At 39.0% G+C, this 19,622-nt stretch overlaps 1 protein-coding gene across 1 annotated transcript in view; it reads right to left on the reverse strand.

Annotated features, from left to right (window-relative positions):
• Positions 1-260: 260 nt before the first annotated feature.
• The window catches only part of OPTN (optineurin), a 34,721-nt gene continuing 15,359 nt past the window's right edge, over positions 261-19,622 (reverse strand). Inside the window, exons 7-14 of the mRNA XM_007460906.1 lie at positions 16,335-16,437; positions 14,709-14,824; positions 13,157-13,306; positions 12,690-12,783; positions 11,176-11,334; positions 6,236-6,366; positions 4,718-4,797; positions 261-388 (exon numbers count right to left, since the gene is read on the reverse strand). Of these exons, the coding sequence (XP_007460968.1) occupies positions 261-388; positions 4,718-4,797; positions 6,236-6,366; positions 11,176-11,334; positions 12,690-12,783; positions 13,157-13,306; positions 14,709-14,824; positions 16,335-16,437 (961 nt within the window). The remainder of the gene's footprint in view (positions 389-4,717; positions 4,798-6,235; positions 6,367-11,175; positions 11,335-12,689; positions 12,784-13,156; positions 13,307-14,708; positions 14,825-16,334; positions 16,438-19,622) is intronic.

A 19,622-nucleotide genomic window follows, 5' to 3' on the forward strand; every position in this document is an offset into this window, starting at 1 on the left:
CCGCATGGACAGTTCAGTGCTCACATCAACTGACTATTAAAAAAACAACAAACCTCTTATCAGAAGAGTGGTAACGTTAAGGATTCTGTTTTGCGGGTTTGTGGGAATGCACCAAAAAATGTCCTTTTTAGAACATAATGGTTTTCGTTCTAAAATAATGAGCCAAAATATTTGAGTGAAACAAATGACACAAAAGTACAACTCTTGGAGGAAAAAATCTGACATTTACCAACAGTTTGGGGGAGGTGAAAGGTCAACACTTAAATGATGCAGTCCGTAACATGAATCAGTAGTGTATCTATGTCGGGCAGAACTTCTCCACATTTGGGGCAAGAATGAATTGGAATATTCTGTTGTTCCTGCTGCATCCAGTTTCTATCCTCAGCTCCTGGGAATAAGCATTAAATGAAATGTTAATCCATCCCTTCCATGTTGCAAGCAGTTTTTAAAAACAGATGGTGAATTTTAATTTTAACATCAGTTAAACTTGGTAATCAGTACCTCGTGGGAAATGAATACAGGTTTTTTTTTGGTCTTTAATTGAAGTAATCGACACACATAGAAAAAAATCTCCAAAAGTAATACCTGCTTCCCTATCATATTAGGATTTAGGCTCTATTCCAGGTTCTAGGTATGTGAAAATACGTGGTTTCGGTTTTAGGTACAGGATGATATATGTTCTAGTAAAAACTAGAATATCTGAGAGAAGAAAAGGATAGATGAGGATGTAAGCTAAGGAGAAGGAGAGAATTTGGACAGTGCGCAGAGCATGGAGCAGCAGGGACCTTCTCAGAAGCAGAGACAACAATTACGGCCATTCAGTAGATGCTTTTGAGCACTTGGGAGATGGGAGAGAGGGATACAGACACGGTGGGGACATCAGGCAAGAAAAAGAGACAGTGGCAGGACGTGAGGGAAGCACTGAGGCTGTGTCAGACACAAGGTGGTTTTGTTGGGGAAGGCAGAGAAGGGCGCCTGGCTCAGACTGCTCGGTGCAGACAGGCCCCCTGATGAGACCAGCTCCACTTGAGGAGTCTTAAGAATGAACAAGAGTTATCCAGGCAAGGGAAGTGAGGAGAAGGAATTGAAGAAACAGTCCTATTGTTTCCCCCAATTCTGGAGTTGGACTGAGGTTCAAGTCTTAAATCAAAGAATGCTCTGAAGAAGTCATAGCTCTCAGCAGGTCCCCTGTGTGCAGACCGTGCTCAGTACAGGAAATGGTTTCTAGTTCCCAGAGCACCTCATTGATCTGATCTTTCTGCACCGATGCAAAGCATTTTAGTTTTTCAGCGTCTCCACCCAGGGCTCTAGATTTTTATTCAGCTCCCAAAATGTTTGTTTTTGCAGATGATAGTGGAGGTAACTTATTTTTTTTGATTAATTAACTTATTTTTGGCTGTGTTGGGTCTTCGTTGCTGCGCGCGGGCTTTCTCTAGTTGCTGCGAGCGGGGGCTGCTCTTTGTTGCGGTGCACGGGTTTCTCATTGCGGTGGCTTCTCTTGTTGCGCAGCACGAGCTCTAGGCGCACGGGCTTCAGTAGTTGTGGCACGTGGGCTCAGGAGTTGTGACTCACGGGCCCTAGAGTGCAGGCTCAGTAGTTGTGGCGCACGGGCTTAGTGGCTCCGCGGCATGTGGGATCTTCCCGGACCAGGGCTTGAACCCATGTCCCCTGCATTGGCAGGTGGATTCTTAACCACTGCACCACCAGGGAAGCCCGAGGTAACTTTTAATATGGTTATTTGCTTCTGAGCATATTATTTGAATTCACTAACGTGGTAGACTGTTACGGATAGTCTGTGTTAAGCAAACTTTAGAAGCACCCTTGAATAGAAATACTGATCACAAAGCATGATTTCTGAAGCAGGGAGCTTTCTAACAGTCTCATTGTTTTAGATCAGGGGTCAGTAACTTTCTGTCAATGGCCAGACAGTAAATATTTTAGGCTTTACAGGTCATAAATTTCGGTCATAACTACTCAAGTCTGCCACTGTAGCATGAAAGTAGCCAGACAATATGTCAATAAGAGGGCATGACTATGCTGCAATAAAACTTTACTTATGCAAACATGTGACAGGCCAGATTTGGCCCGTGGGCTGCAGTTTACCAAACACTGCTCTAGATGACAATCTGCCACTTATCAGGGACTGTTAATTCATCCCTTTAAAGTTTATTGCATCTGTCTGTGCCTTTATTTTTGTCCTGGTCTAGGTTTCAAGATGCAGACTGGGGCTGTTTTATCGGTCAGCTAATGGGTTCCCTCTGCCTCCTGGCTCTTCACTATAAAATAAGCTTAGTCAGTTTTCATTATTAACACATCACACTCATTTCTGCCTTTGCCCTTTTATTCTCATACAGAAGTTATCTAAATCCTGGCTTCCAGGTCAAGCTTAAAGTCACCTCTTTCCAAGGCCTTTCTCAACCCCCCTGGTCCTTAGGGGTTGTCCTTTCCTCTTATCTCCAGCACTGTTATTTCTATTCCTTATTTGTTATCTTGTATTATGAATTCATCTTTTTATGTGCACATCCTGTCTCTCCAACCAAACCATAGGCCTTCATGGATCTGACCATGCGTTATGCCCGTTTGTTTCCTCATGTTCAGTCAAGCACCCAGACCAGAGTAGACACTTAGATGGCTGCAGACGGCAGAGGACAACCATGATGAAATATATTGAGAGGAGCTATTGTTTAAGGCAGCTTTGTTAGGAAACAAACAAAAAATCTTAAGACAATCTGTTTGGAATATTGTTTTTTATAAGACAAAAAAGCTTATTGGGATAATTATGAATACATTTGCACTCTGTGGCAATTTTTAGATTGTAAGTAAAAGAGTGTTTGACCAGTTTTTTTTTTTTTTTTAAGTGTAAATAGATATTTGCCTTATATAGCTATGAGGAAGGAAAATCTTCCCCTAAGAAATCCAGGTGCAAGAGATTGTCCTTTTTTTGAAACAAAACAATCTTGGTGGCACTTCTAGGTATGGCGTATATGGATGTTCCTAGGATATTTAAATTCACATTAGAGAAAAGGCCTGGTGGTGCTCACATGGGTAGATGCAGCCTTCAGAGAACACAGCTTTACCTGCTGATGCTAAAAAATGCCTGAGGCTAATATTTATGGCAGTCCCTGTGCATATGCCCCATGAATACCATGTGTATTACTTTTTTTGGAATTTTTTTTCTATGTGTATTTTTAACCTGAATTACTACCTCTAATATTTACCTTAACCTAATTTTTTTTCCTTCTTTTCTTTTTTTTAACTGTGGTACGCGGGCCTCTCACTGTTGTGGCCTCTCCCACTGCGGAGCACAGGCTCCTGACGCGCAGGCTCAGCGGCCATGGCTCACGGGCCCAGCCGCTCCGCGGCATGTGGGATCTTCCCGGACCGGGGCACGAACCTGTGTCCCCTGCATCGGCGGGCGGCCTCTCAACCACTGCGCCACCAGGGAAGCCCTACCTTAACCTAATTTTTCCTGTAAAAGAACTCTGGCGGGGGCATCGGTGGAGTTAGTAGGTAAAATGGATACTCAGAAATTTCCCTAGGATTTAATAGTTAACTATACATACTAATATTGCTTCCTTGCTGTTGATAACACTGTGATAGTTCCATTTCAATAGTCTGTTGGTATGTGGAAGGGACTTAGACTCAGCCAGCATTTTAAAAAAGTTAAAGAACCAGTTATGTGAAATTTGGATAACATCTCTCTCGCGCGCTCTTTTTTTTTTTTTTGGATAACATCTAACACCCTGATTCTTCTTAGTGGCATTGCTATTAACTTTTCATCTAGCTATGTCAGTCTTTGATCCTGTGAATTTTATGTTTTTTCATATCTAGACTCAAGGAAAATACTTCCCTTTCAGTGATGTAATTTACTGTAAATGATGGAACATTATTACTAGAGTATTAAAACCACGTAATAAACAAAGCACCATACTTTGAATAAGTGTCATGATCAATTTCACTCAGGGAATTAAAATCTGGATGTAGTACATAATTAGTGCCTTTCTATTACATGCAGTACCATGTAGTGGTGAACAGTCAGATAACCTTGGGTCCCTAAAAATCCTCGTGATCCTGGGTTATTTAACCTTGTCTTCTGGAAGATGGTGATACTATATACCTCGTGGAATTTTTGAGGGTCACATGAAATAATATGTATGAAGGGATCAGCACAGCATCCACGCATAGTAAACTCTCAATAAATGGTAACATTACTATGTGCAAAACAGGAAGCAGGTGAGCACATAAGCTCCAAGGGAGCTTATTTATTAGAGTACTTAAATGCATATTTAGAACACATAAATAATGGGGTAAGAGTCCACTGGAAAGAGACTGTAGGAAGAGAGATATGAATGAGGGAAGGGTATCTACGTGAAGGATACCGCATAAGCAAGTATATGTAGCTATATAAGCTTAGGATAAGTTCAAGGAACAGGAAGTGATTCCATTGGTTAATATCTATAGGGGAACAGAGTGAGAGAAGGCTCAAAAGTTGGGCTAGGCCAGGCCTTAACTGCTAGTGTGAAGAGTCTGGTCTGGATTCAGTAGAGAGTAGATGGAGTTTGAGGTACTGTGGAAATAAGACTGATAGGTGCTATATTTTTGGTAGCTTGATTTGGAATCCATTGTATAGAATGTAGTGGAATTTTTCTTCAAGCATCTTCTTCATAGGATAGCTAACCCCGGGAGCCCTGACAACCTAGAATCACACGTGACGCACCTCTTTGAACGAGATAAGCCTGCTGGTCAGCGTCACTTGCTCTCGCCCCATGACGGCTCTGCATTTCCATCAGGGACTGCCTGCTGGGATGAAAAGCAGCACTTTATGTGAAACCCTGAAATACGACAACATTGAGCAGGCATTCAACAGAAGTATGAGAAAAAAAGACCTAAACTACAAAGCCAAGGTTCACAGAAACCAGAACTTAAGAGTAATTTGAGTTTTAAATATTACTGGCACCAGGACACAATGTAGTAAAAGTAAATAAGATTTTCAAAAATCAGGAAACAAACAAAATGTCAATTGATAGGGGAATAGATTAGAAAAAAGTGGCATATTTCTAAAACAAGACACAACAGAGCAATTAAACAGAGTGAAGTAAATCTACTTATATATACACACATACAGAGTTCAAAATTAGTTATGTAAAGCAAGTTGCAGAATAATACCGATAGTGGCCATTTTGTAACCTAGGCACCTTGTTTTAAGAAATTAATATTACCTTGTTTTAAGATATTATATAGATGTGTATATATGCAAAAGTACAAAACAGCTGGGGAGGCTACCCACCAGTTCCAGGCAGTGTGGGGAAGGGAGAGAGGACTATAATGGCAGGGGGTGTGGGGAGAAGACTGCAACTTCATCTACAGCTCCTTTTTCTTTTAATAAAAATATACTTGGGGCTTCCCTGGTGGCGCAGTGGTTGAGAGTCTGCCTGCCGATGCAGGGGACACGGGTTTGTGCCCCGGTCCGGGAGGATCCCACATGCCGCAGAGCGGCTGGGCCCATGAGCCATGGCCGCTGAGCCTGCGCGTCCAGAGCCTGTGCTCCGCAACGGGAGAGGCCACGGCAGTGAGAGGCCCGCGTACCGCAAAGGGAAAAAAAAATATATATATACTTGAAGTAAATAAAACAAATATTAGCAACTGTCAATTCTGGATGGATACATATTGGTGTGTATTATTTTATTCTCCGTATTTTTCTATTTCTATTCCTCAATATTTGTTTTTTCTCAAAATGAAAAATTTAAAGATAGAAGTAATTTAGCAGTATTTTCTTTGAAAACATTACAGAATTATTTAAAGTGTTAGGAATATTTCATCCATGACAATAGCAGGATATGACTTCGGAACACATCATGTCACATTTTTACAATTTATGTAAAAGAACTCGATCAGGTTCCCACAAGATGCTGCCAGGCCTTGCAGGGCAAACTAAGTGTTAGGGACACTGTCAGGCAAAGTGTGCTCAGAGCGATTCTTTTTTTTTTTTTTTTTTTTTTCGGACCGGACACGCAGGCTCAGCGGCCATGGCCCACAGGCCCAGCGGCTCTGCGGCATGTGGGATCCTCCCCGACCGGGGCATGAACACGTGTCCCCTGCGTCGGCAGTTGGACTCTCAACCACTGCACCACCAGGGAAGCCCCAGAGCGATTCTTATAGCTCAAATTAGGAAACACTGTGGGTCACCTCTCCCACAGACCGGGTGATACGTGCTCTAAGTCTTCCCCTCATTTACCTGCCTCCATCTTCAAAAGCATTATTCTCTTTCAGCAAAATTGCCAGTTGCAATGCCATTTGCTCCTTTTCTTCATGAATCTTCTCTCTTGCTGCTCTTTCAGCATGAAAGTCAGAACAATAAACCTCCATCTGTTAGAGGAAAAAAAGAGACAGAAGTTACCACCTAGACAAATGTGGATTCTCTACAGCTCACCTGCTGATAAGGTGAAGAGGTAGTGCTGCATCCTGTGACATTGTCTTGCAAATAACAGGCACTTGTTCCTGCTAGAAACCAGTGTAATCACCATGACTTTCCAACTACCTTCAAATAGAAGACACAAGTTGTGTGTGTGTGTGTGTGTGTGTGTGTGTGTGTGTGTGTGCGCTTTAAACTATCAGAGCCCAGCAATTACATAGATATAGGTAGTTTAAATACTGTGTGTACCATTAGTTCAGTAAAATTCTCTGGTCTCTTTTTTAAAAATAATATTCAGCACTAGCTTAATATAGTAAATGGTTTATTTACCCTGTCAGGTATATTTATGAAGGCTGGCCTTAAGCTAAATTTAAAATAACAATAAATAGATGCTATTTGTTGAATTCCAAACATCTTCAGGGTCCTATGTTTGGTGCCCTTATTGACCATTTTATTTCCTCCTTATCCAAAATCCTGGGAAGGCAGAATTGCTATGCTCATCTTACATTTATAAATTTAATAGCTCTTAATCTTGGGGAAATTAGTTAAGTGCTCAAACCAGCATTTGAACCCAGATTGAAGCCCATGGATGCTTCCATTTACCATACTGCTTTCCACAGTGGTAGCCAGCCTCCAAGATGGCGCCAGTGATCCTTACCTCTTGGTAATCATACCCTCATGTGGTCCCCTCCCACAATGAATGGGCCAACCTGTGTAACCACTAGTATATTACAGAAGTAATGGTGTGTGGCTTCTGAAACTAGGTCATCAAGGACACCATAGCTTCTGCCTTGTTCTCTCATGGATCACTTGCTCTGGGGGAGGCTAGTTGCCATGTCATGAGGGTATTCAAGCAGCCCTGTGGAGAGGCACACATGGTCAGGAACTGAGGCCTCCCGCCCATAGCCATGAGAATGAGCCATCTTGGAAGTAGATCTTTCAGTCCATCCTGAGTGCAGCCTCATGAGAGACCCTGAGTCAGAATCACCCTGCTAAGCTGCTCTTGGATTCCTGATCCACAGCAACTGTGTGAGATAACAAATGCTTGTTGTTTTAGCTGCTACGTTTGGAGAATAATTTTTTACCTATAAAAAAGTAAATATGCCATAATATGTAATTTCTTCACTGTTACAAAAATTATAAAGTAAAAATGAATGCCTTAATAGTGAATTGAGCATTATTTTAATACCAGTTTTTAACTTCCTATATTTAAAATTGGGTTTTTCATTTCAAAGTTAGTGGTTCTCAGATACAAATTTTTTTTTTTTTCGGATACAAATTTTTATCCATTACTTTAAAAAGTAAAATTAATAAAAATTTAAATATTCTAATCACACTGTAGTTACCAAAAAAAGTACGAAATAGATCATTTTAAGGGACTTCTGCCATTTGTGAGTGATCCAACATTTTATGGTTATCATTGATAGATTATGGGCTTTTTTTTGAGTCAGACCTAAATCTGAGTTAGAGTCTCACCTCCATCACTTATGAGCTTTGAGCCAGTAAGAACTGGGCCTTTGTTTTGTCCATTCCTATATCCCCGGCAGTGAGAACAGTGTCTGACATAAAGTGCTCAAAAAAGAGGTGTTGAATGAATGAACAAGAGTATCCATCAAAACAAAACAAATGTCTCTGTACAGAACATGGCAAAAGTACATGACTACAGTATCATGCACAAACAAAGGAAATGCCTTAAAGAGTTCAGGTTGAAATTCTATTCCTGTCGAAATAAAACTAAAACCATAAGTTCAGTCAACCACTTCCATATTTCACTGGGCCAGCCACTCTGGGCAGCTGGTACTGAGTATGTATATAGGGAATAATAAACTTCTGGCATTGTTACACTACAAATAATCTGTTTATCTTCTTCAGATTGGCAAACATTTAAAAGAGTGATGCAAGGATGTGGGGAAATAGGAGCTCTCATCTACTTTTGGTAAGAGAATAATTTTCATTATGCATTTTTGGAAGACAACTTGGTAATACTTATTTAACTTAAAAACAGGCATATCCAGTGACCCAACCATTCCATTTCTGTATCTTACTAGAGATTCCACAAGTACACAAAGACACAGATACAAGAATGTTCAGTTCAGCATTGTTGATAATAGCAAAAATATTGGTACAACCTACAGGTCCATTAATAGAGAACTGGTTAAACCTGTCATGGCAATGTACACTTTGGACACCATACAACTGTTAAAAAAAACTACATATGGCTGTGAGTAATAACATGGAGAGATATCCAAGATATATCATGAATGAAAAAGTAGTGCAAAATGTATGGCATGATCCCACTTTTAATTAAGCAAACAAACAAAATAGAAACAAACAAAAAAAGGTTACCCCCACTTTTTTGGTGATTTTACATCTCAGGCAGGATGTATGTTCACTAATAAAACTCTTCTCTAAGGACTCCACCCACCAGTATGAAAAGTGGGCCAAAACAGTCACAACCAGCCAATTGTACACAAATTCTTCCAGAGAACAGTGAAAAAGAACGGTGCCCCAACTTGTTTTTATGAGGCCAGTAAAACCCTGAAATCCAAACCCAACAAGGACATGAGCAGAAAGAAAATTCTAGGCCAATCTTACTCAAGAATATAGATACAAAAATCCTAAGCAAAATATAAGCAAACCAAATCCAACAATATATACAGAGGATAATTCAAGAAAGGCAAAGTTTAATATTTTAAAAATCAGTGTGATTTACCACATTAACAAATTAAAGGAAAAAGGCATATAATTATCTAATTATATCATTATATGAAGAAAAAACATTTCCTAAATAAAATTCACCATCCAGTCAAAATAAACATTTTTGGCAAACAAGGAAGAGAAGGAAATTTTCTTAATCTAATAAGTGATATCCATGAAAAGCCTACAGCAAACACCACACACTCAACAGAGAAATGTTGAAAACACTGCCACTGAGACTGAGATCAAGGCAAGGCTGCCTGCTCTCTCCACTGTTACACAGCATTGCACTGGGGTCCCAGCCAGTGCAATAAGGCAAGAAAAAGAAAGAAAAAAAATATAATGAACTGGAAAGGAAAAAATAAAACTGTCATTATTCAACTGACCTTAGTGTATCAAGTCCAAAGGAATATTCAGAAATATTATTAGAATTAAAATGTGAGTTGAGTAAATTTACTGCATGGAAAGTCAATATCAGGAATCAATTGTATTTCTATATAGCAGCAACCGTTAGAAAATGAAGTTTTAAAAAATGCTATTATAAAACTATCATAAAAATAGAAAATATCTAGGAATAATCTAATAAAAGATGAGCAAAATCTTTACTAAGAAGATTAAAAATATGACTGAAAATAATTAAAGAAGATATGTCATGTTCGTGGACTGGAAGAGTCAATGATGTAAAGTTGCCAATCATCTCCAAATTGATTTATATATATTTAATAAAATTCTAATCAAAATCCCAGGTTTTTTTTTCTGTGTTGAAAATAGCAAGTGAATTCTGAAATTTATAAGAAAAGGAAAACCTAAGGTCCTCTTGAAGAATCTCAATGAGGTAGGAAGACTTTCTACCAGATATCAAAGCATTTGATTCTTTATAATAAGACAGTATGGTACCAGAGCAAGGACGTACAAATAGCCCAATGGAACAGTATAGAATCCAGAAATAGACCCGTGGGTACCTGGACACAATATGTGACAAAGAGGGCAGCAGAGTCCTTAAGAAAAGATGACCTTTTAAATAAATGGAGCCAAATGAACAGGATATTCATGCAGAAGAAAATATGAATCTTTACCCTTACCCTCCATATAGAAAACTCCATATAGAAAAGCTCCATATAGAAAAGCTAATTTCAGATGGTTTTTAGATCTTAAAGTAAAAGGCAAAACCATAAAACTTTTAGAAGACAACATAGGAGAATATGTTCATGGCCCTGAGATAGTGAAAGTTTTTAAAACAGGACACAAAAAGTACTATAATCATAAATAAAAAGAGTCATAAACTGGATTGCATTAAAATTAAGAATTTTCGTTCAACAGACACCTTCATGAGGTGGAAAGGCAAATCATAGAGTGAAGAAATCTGCAAAAAGTATAACTGGCAAGGGCTTGTATGTGGAATATATAAAGAACTCCTATAAATTGAAGGAAAAGCCAGAAAACCAGAAGAAAATTGGGCAAAGACCTGATCAGGCTCTTCACAAAAGGGAATGCTTAGAAGGCCAGTAAACATCTGAAAAAGTTCTCACTCTCATACCATCAGGGAAATGCAGATTTAATGAGACACCATTATAAACCCACTAGAATGGTTAAAAATTCTGATAATACAAGTATGGGTAAGGATATAGAGCAATAGGAACTCTCTGTTGGTGGGAGTGAAAACTGGTCCACTTTGGAAACCTCTTTGGCATTATCTATTAAAGCTGGGGAACATGCATACTCTATGAACAAGCATTTCCACTCCTAGGTGTGTACCCAACAGAAATGAATGCACAGGTGAACAAAGAGACATGTGTAAGAATGACAGAGCAACATTAAACACAAAGCCCCAAGCTGGAAATAATCCAGCTGTCTATAAACTGTAGAATGGATAAATTCAGTGAGTAATACACTTAAAAGTCTGGTGCGCTTTCCACCTGTGATATACTTCAGTAAAAAGGTTTTTAAAAATATACTGGTGGAAATAGTATAAAATCAAAAAAGATATTTTAAGCACTATCACTTTCCTGTTAGAGAATATAATCGGGGTTGGCCTGCCTCGGCTCACATTTGGGAACGAAGCCTACCTGAGCCCTGAGAACAGCCATGGTTTCCAGGTCCTTCTCCTGCTTGGCGATGGTCTGCTTCATCTCATCCATTTGGAGCTGCTTGGAAGCCAGGGCTTTCTCTGCCAGTTCCAGCTTTCCACTCAGTTCCTGCAGCACCACCTTATCCACTTTTTCCGACTGAAAAAGACAAACTTATTCTAGACATGGTTTTGAAATAATTCAACCTATTTTAGTAAAATATTAGATGAAGGTTTATTTTTTAAAAAATGACTGGCTCTAAACTATTCTGTTAATCAGCAGTGATAACTTATTCGGCAACTTTCATGCACTTAATTTACACCTTGAAGATAATAATTTCCTAATTTAAAATAATGATTTATAAAAAGAAAACACTAAAATAAGGGAGATAATAGCAAACCCTATCTCAGGGCGGGTGTAAGTTGCTGATATTCCTATTCTTCCACTCACATTACTCTTAACTTTATGAAGTCAGTGGAATGTTTGAATTAAAAATTTACTAGGTCCTAGAGAGGAACAATATTCTAGTAAAAGTAAATGAAAAACAGAAAATATATTTCTAAGAATATAAACTCAAAGACCCCTTCTAATTCAAAGCTCCCATGGTCTTTATTTATTCCAGCTTTATTGAGGTAAAACTGCCAAATAAAATTGTAAAATATTTAAAGTGTACAACGTGATGATTTGATATACATATACATCGTGAAAGGATTCCCACCATCGGGTTAATTAATACATCTATCACCTGACATCTCTATCCATGGTGTTTAAATTATCACACCATTCTGGGGGCATTATTACTATTACTATTACAGTAATTTGAGATGCAGCCGGATAAGTCCAGGGCCTCAAGTTCACTGACAGCAGGCAAGCTAGCCCTGTGATAGCTCCAGGCAGCAGTCTCACTATACAGTCATTACTCATGTAGGAGCCCAGGCTCAGCTCTCCTACAAACCCATCCACTGTTAGAAATGCTGAAAGCTTAGCCGCGGAGCAAGTAAGCCCATGCGCCACAACTACTGAGCCTGTACTCTAGAGCTCGTGCTCTAGAGCCCGTGAGCCACAACTACTGAGGCTGTATGCCACAACTACTGAAGCCTGCGTGCTTAGAGCCCGTGCTCCGCAACAAGAGAAGCCACCGCAATGAGAAGCTTGCGCATGGCAACAAAGAGTAGACCCTGCTCAATGCAACTAGAGAAAGCCCATGCACAGCAACAAAGACCCAACGCAGCCAAAAATAAATAATAAATAAGTAAATAAATTTATTTAAAAAAAAAATGCTAAAACTGTACTCCGACCGTAGGACATGCACATCACCTCTGTACACAAGGCACATTATACATGTGTGGAATATCAGGAGTTATAAAATGTTATAAACACTTAGACACAAGAAATCAATTATAAATGGAAAAACAACCCTTGAAACCAGACCTAGTTAAGGATTAACACAACTACTTTAGATATTTACATAAAATGTTAAATGGCTATGAAAGTAATTTTTTTCCTATGAGTACCTCTCTTCTTTTTAGTTCCTCAGTTGTTTTCAGTGCATTATTGTATTCTTGAAGAAGCCTGTTGTGTGTCAACTGTAGAGTGGCTAATTTGGACCTATTTAAAAAGAAATTTTAAAATGGAATCTTGGGAAAAATATCATAGAAGCTTAGTCTTACCTTCCAACCCTCTTCTGAACACTCAGGTGACAAAATCTTCCCTCCCACCCTTATCATCCCACCACCTACTAGCATGTTCTTACTTGCAAAGAAAACAATTCCCCCCTCCTCAATCAAGACAGATTACAAATAATTTTCATAATTGTTATTATAAAACTTAACATTTATCTCCTCAGAAAAGTCTACTAGTACACCTTCAAATAAATAAAAGAAAAAATTTTAAATTTCTTCTTAAATCCTGATTCCAATCTGCATAAAAGAGCTATTCTGTCTTCTTTTAGCAAGTAGCCATTCAGTCACAGCATACTCACTTTTCATCTTCTGTTTTTGCTTGCTCCATTTTGATTTCTGATCGCATGCTTTCTACTTGGAGCTCTAACTTTCTGTTATTATAAACAAGCTCTTGCTTTTCATTCAGCTCTGATGGGGTTGGAGAGTTTTTCCTTTCAAGGGCCTGACATCTAAGCAAGAGCAAAATTTCATGAGGACAAAACAATACTTCATTTCTCAGTGGCTTTTAAACGAATCCCCAGATTATGTAGCAAATGCAAAGAATTTTAGGATTACATTTTTCAAAAATTTAACAGTACAAAATTAAATATTTTATCCTCCCTGCTTCTTTACTAGAAGTAAGTAATATTTCTGAACCGTTATGCCTGAATATAAAAAAATACAGATTTTTCTAAAAGAAATTTACATATTTCTGAACCCTTATGCCTAACATAAACAAGTACAGATCTAAGATCACACAAGCTACTGTCTACTTGGAGTAATTGTTTCAACTAGTCATGCAAATATATTTCTGTGATTTAGATACAGACCAAACTAGTAATTGGCTAGAGGTGCTTCTCATATAGTGATCCATGGATATCTTTAGTATTTTTAAAACTATGGGCTCAAAAAAACAAAAAACAAAAAAAACTATGGGCTCTGTTAAGCACAAAAAATATGACTTCTGATAAAGATTCAATAGGGGAGAAGGAAATGCTTTCAGTCCTCTTAAAGATCAGAGAGAAAATTTCAATATAACAGCAAATACAAACCATTGACAGCTACGTGCAAGGCATTAATGCAAAGCGCGTTAAACATTAGCTTACTTAATACAAAGTCAGAATTATGACACACAGTTTACAAATGATAAAACTGAGACTCAGAGAGGTTAAATAAATAACTTGTCCAGGGTAATACCACAAATAAGGGGTAGATCCATATTTCACCCTTAGGTCTGTTTATCCAAAGTCCTTAGCATCAGCTGCTATGCTGTACTAGATAACCATTAATACTGTACAGCCTTGGTCAGTGTAACTCCATGGAAACATACACTTGTATATTGGGCTGGAAATATGTTTGCTAACTAATCCAAAAGAACAACATCAACTTAGCTTTCCTAAATTTGGGATAAATTCTTACATCAAGAGAAACAAGCAAATGCAAAATTCTCCCAATTTATAAATTAGACTTCATAACTGATTGAAAATCAATTTTTTTTTCCTAAGTAAATCTCACTCAAGTTCTTCTTGCCCTTTGTAGCTTTTATGTTTGTTCACATCAGTGTTGTCAGCTCACGTAAAGTCACAGGAAGTCTGGCTCACTGCTTTTTCCAGGTCCTCATATACACTTAACAAATGTCCCCAAACAGCAGAATCAGAGTCCCTTGGGCCCATTCCCCCATATTACTACAAGGACTTCTTAATATGTTTCTATATTAACCTGAACATTAGTGTTTTCTGAATTCATATTTTAATGAGGTCTCTTTTTCTTTTACTCAGTAAAACAGTAATAAAACTATATTTTTGTATATTAACATATTTTGTAAAACTGTACCCTTTTCGAAGGAGGATAAAATTCATCTCTCATTCTTACTTTTCCTGAAGTCTCTTCTTCATTAGCTCAGCCTCACTGAGTTTCGTGTGAGCCTCCTGAAGCTCCTTAAACAGGGTTGTCACCTGAAGGTTCAACGTTTCCACTTCACTTCCAACCTGTCATCCAGGCAATCACAAACATGCATTTATCAGAGGCTAAATGAGAAAACAGTGTGAACCACTGGTGTCTAGATAAGACTGTTGAATTGATTAAACTTTTGGCAATTAACGTCCCAAATAGCTTGTATGGAAAAAAAAGCTTTGGGTACAGCTCTGTTTCCTTATAGATCATTAACTGATCAGTTTGGATGCACTTGTGATAATGACTTTATCTTAATTAAAATGAATCCTGGACTTCCCTGGTGGTGCAGTGGTTAAGAATCCGCCTGCCAATGCAGGGGACACAGGTTAGAGCCCTGGTCCAGGAAGATCCCACATGCCACGGAGCAACTAAGCCCGTGCACCACAACTACTGAGCTTGTGCTCTAGAGCCGTGAGCCACAACTACTGAAGCCCATGTGCCTAGAGCCCATGCTCCGCAACAAGAGAAGCCACCACAATGAGAAGCCTGTGCACTGCAATGAAGAGTAGCCCCTGCTCAACGCAACTGGAGAAAGCCTGCACGCAGTAAAAAAGACCCAAAGCAGCCAAAAATAAATAAATTAAAAAAAAAAAAAAAGAATCCTGATCATAGTTCAAGGGATCATAGATCACAGTGATGTCAAAGCACAATCTAATTTATCCAGCTAGCAACTCATGCCCATATTCCCTGGCCGATTTATTTTTCTAGTTTACTCAACTATTTTCACTGTACTGCCTTTTTCCTGGCAGCTCTAGAATTTTTGTCAGTGAGCTTTATGGTGCCATGGAAGTCTCAGTACTTCTCTATTATTAGTTATCGATTAGTTTTAGTCAGCAGGGTACTACTACTCACAGGTGTTCTCTTCATCTCAGTTTTTAAATTATTCTCCATTCTCTTGAAAGTAGGAGACTCAGCCCAGAACATAGCATACAGTAGGTATTTGATATATATTTGCTGAATAAATAAATTAGCTATTTTATGTAAGTGCCTTTCTCATGGGCTACTGTGGGTCTTACAACTTCCTGCCTTCATCACCTTTCCCTAAGCTTCAGACTGTTTGCAGGCTACAAGGCATGCCTCTGAGTTGCCACAGAACAGAAATGTATATGAGCATGTATATAAAAATGAACCTTTTTTGTTCATACTATTTTATTCAAACCAGTAGTGGGATAGAACCAAGATCTTTCAATGCTACCTTACGTTTCTGGGTCACATCCTCAAATGATCTTATTATAAATTGGACAAAATTCCTTTCTCAATTAGTGGGCCTGTCCACTTAGGAATTCCGGAGAGAAAATCAGCCAAGAAGAGAGAGAGAGACGCGATTTCCTAGAATCACTAGGATAGGAATACATCTCAGTACAATTTACAATGAATGAAATTCAGATCAGGACAAGGAAATATGAGAGAAATAGAAAATATTCAACATGGAAATTATTTCTCTATTGCTAAAGCCAATAACACATCACAAGACGCGGCTCCAGCGCCTGCACTACTCTCTGTCCATCGGGGGTGTGGTAACAGTCTTAGACTCTTAGTACCCACAGTTTCTGTGCCTTTCTCCTCTTCTTTCTCTTGTTCTGTGTGCCCCTCTGTCTGGGTCTCAATCTCACAATGATTCTTCGCTTTCTTTTCAAAATCAGAAATTCTGAAAAATTAAAGAATATAGAAAAGTTACTTTCTCTTTGGCTTCCAGAGGAAAAACAATTGTGGAAGCACTGAAAAGAACATTGTACAAAATGTGGATAAAAGATCAATGTTTTCAAAATCTCTTCGCATTCTCTATATTAGCCCTGGTTTTGCTTTCAACGTGATATTGGCTAGAATTGATTTAAGGGATGAATGCACATGGAGGTATAAGATATGTATAATTTATCTTGAACACTGAAAAATACTGCCTCTTTTCACGTCATTGTCATGCACAGAAATATTTTTTAAATTTGTGTTTTTATGTGTGTACACACGTGCATGCATATGTGCTACATGAGAGTGGGTGTCCCTTTATAAGGATTCGGCAGAGAGGGAAAGACTTGTTTTTGGGGACCCATCTAAGTTTATGAGGTCCTGAAAACAAACAAATACAGCAACATTCTTACACTGAATCATAATCATATGAAAGCCATCCCGATACAAATGAAATAAAGAGACTGTGGTTAAAGAAGGTAGATTTAAATATACGCATGTAATTTTTCTCCCACCTTTAATGCCACTAAAATGACTTTTAAAAGCCACATACCTACAAGAACAAAGAGAAAGGGAGAGGAAATAATAGCAAGAAGATTTGGGAAGCATTAGGTATGAGTGGGAACTGACTAGACAGCCCAAGAGGACTGGACCTGAGCCAACAGTAGGGAGAGCCAAGATGGAACCCACTTCATACTGTGGGACCCCAAAGGCTCAGGAATCAGTGACACCAGGTACCTCCGGACGTGGGGATAAAGTTGGGACCTGTTTAAGAATGACTAGAAAGTCGTAAAATAAAGGGTCTCTTGACTCAGAGTCATTAATCAGAGGTGAGGGGTTGGGTTCCCTCCTGAAAAGAGGGGAACTTACAGAATACTAAGACCCTCAGCCTTCTGTTCCTACTCATCTCCAGAACGCTGGCATCTAGGAAAGTACCCAGACAGGAGACTGGAAAAGTCTCCTGTGGAGAATTTGATCAGGATAAGGGAAAGATTTAAAGTTTCTGACGTAAGACTTCCCCAAGGAAACCTCCCGGCCAGATCTCCCTACACATGCACACAGCACTTTGTATGTTTGTTTTTTAATAAATTTATTTATTTATTTTAGGCTGTGTTGGGTCTTTGTTGCTGCGCGCGGGCTTTTCTCTAGTTGCGGCGAGCGGGGGCTACTCTTTGTTGCAGTGTGCGGGCTTCCATGGCGGTGGCTTCTCTTGTTGCAGAGCATGGGCTCTAGGTGTGCGGGCTTCAGCAGTCGTGGCTCACAGGCTCTAAAGCGCAGACGCAGTAGTTGTGGCGCATGGGCTTAGTTGCTCCGCGGCATGTGGGATCTTCCTGGACCAGGGCTCGAACCCGTGTCCCCTGCATTGGCAGGCAGATTCTCAACCACTGCACCACCAGGGAAGCCCCACACAGCACTTTGATCAGCATCTAACCCCCCAGTCTTAAATCCGATCAAACAGTAAAGATTACCAGACATTTCAGGAAAACCTTAAAATGAAACAAAGTAAACCAGAAAATAAAACAACTTACTGAAATTAGAATATGCCAAGGGGGAAAAACTTAAAAAAAACAAAACTATCGTTAATATCCTTAGGGACAGAAGGAAACATATTACCACCATAATAAAATGGAAGAGTAACATTCAAAGGAACTGTCCCCTGCCCCACAAAGAAGATGAAAGTTGATCAAATGTACCAGAAAGGAGAAAGAGAGAAAGAGCAAGAGTGAAGGGGGGATGGAGAGAAAGAGAGAGAGAAGGAGAGAGAGAAAAATGGAAAAGAGGAACACCCAGTTGGGAAAGTCAGAGGACTGGTCCAGGAGGTCCAATTAAAAATAACAGTAGTGCTAGAATGAGAGAACAGAGAAAACTGAGGATAAGAGATTATCCCTGAATTATTTCAAGATCATTTTTCCAGAACTGAAGGACATGAGTTTGCAGAATGAAAGAGGCCAAGAATGTCCAGAACAAATGGATGAAAACAAGGTCACACCAAAGCACATGTGAAATGTCAGAAAACTTGGGACAGGGCAAAGAACCTTTGGGAGAGAGGAAAAAGAAAAGAAGTTTTAAACCAAAAGATTAAGAATCAGAATGGCAATGAGTTTTTCAACATTAACACCAAAGCTAGAATACGATGAAGTAATGCTTTCAAAATTTGGAGGGAAAATTATATCCAATACAGATTTCTATATCTAGCCAAATTATCCATTAAGTATAAAAAGGTAGCAACAGATTTTCAGATATGCAGATCTCAGAAAATATCCTTCCCATATATTCTTAGTAAGTTAGTGGAGATATTTTAAGATATTTAGGGAATGAGAAAGGCATTGGATTCAGGAAACAGGTGATCCAACACAGTAGAGATGAAGGAATTCCACAGGACAATGACAAAGGGAGATTCCAAGATGACTGCAAAGAGCAGGACCTAGGTAACAGCCAGGCTGACTCCAGGAGAAAAGTCTTCAAGAGAAAACTATTAGACTACTAACATGTTTGAATGTAATTGAGATTTCCTCATTGGAGAAGAGTATGGTGAAACTAAGCACATTTTTGTAAAGGTAATACTGCATAGAGATTTTTTTTAAAGTATAAAAAAGGAAAAGTGGTCAAAGCATAGAGCACAGCTCAACAGAGAACTGTATGTGTGTGTGGGTATGTACACATAATAATAATAAACACTGAATAGTGATCTAACTGAATGTCAATATAATCAGTTTTGGAGTGGGGTGGGAAGAAGGGTCCAGAAGTGTGTGGAGTGACAATGGTGAGAGTGGAAGGCCGTTAAATCCTCATCCTTCATAGTGGGAGGTCAATAGATTATGTCTAAAATAGGAAAAACAATCTAAGTAGCAATTTAATCTTGATATATGGGAGTATGTATCAAAAGAACCAGCTAAATATGTGGCAAGTGGTTGTCTGAGAAGCAGGAAAAGGAGGTGGGGGGGTGGAGGGGGGTTGGTCAAAGAACTAGTGTTTTTCCATAAAAAGCTTGTGGAACCAATTCTTTATGTGAATTCAAACCTGACTTTTAAAAAACTTAGTGATAATAACAAATAAACAAACAGCATTAGTATCTGTTGCAAACTGCCCAACCTAATAGGTGCACAGGCACTGTTTCTAGCTAAGCAAATCAATGGGCCAAGAGCTGGT

The sequence above is a fragment of the Lipotes vexillifer genome, unplaced genomic scaffold (genome assembly GCF_000442215.2).
Source record: "Lipotes vexillifer unplaced genomic scaffold, Lipotes_vexillifer_v1.1 scaffold534, whole genome shotgun sequence".
NCBI lineage: Eukaryota > Metazoa > Chordata > Mammalia > Artiodactyla > Lipotidae > Lipotes > Lipotes vexillifer.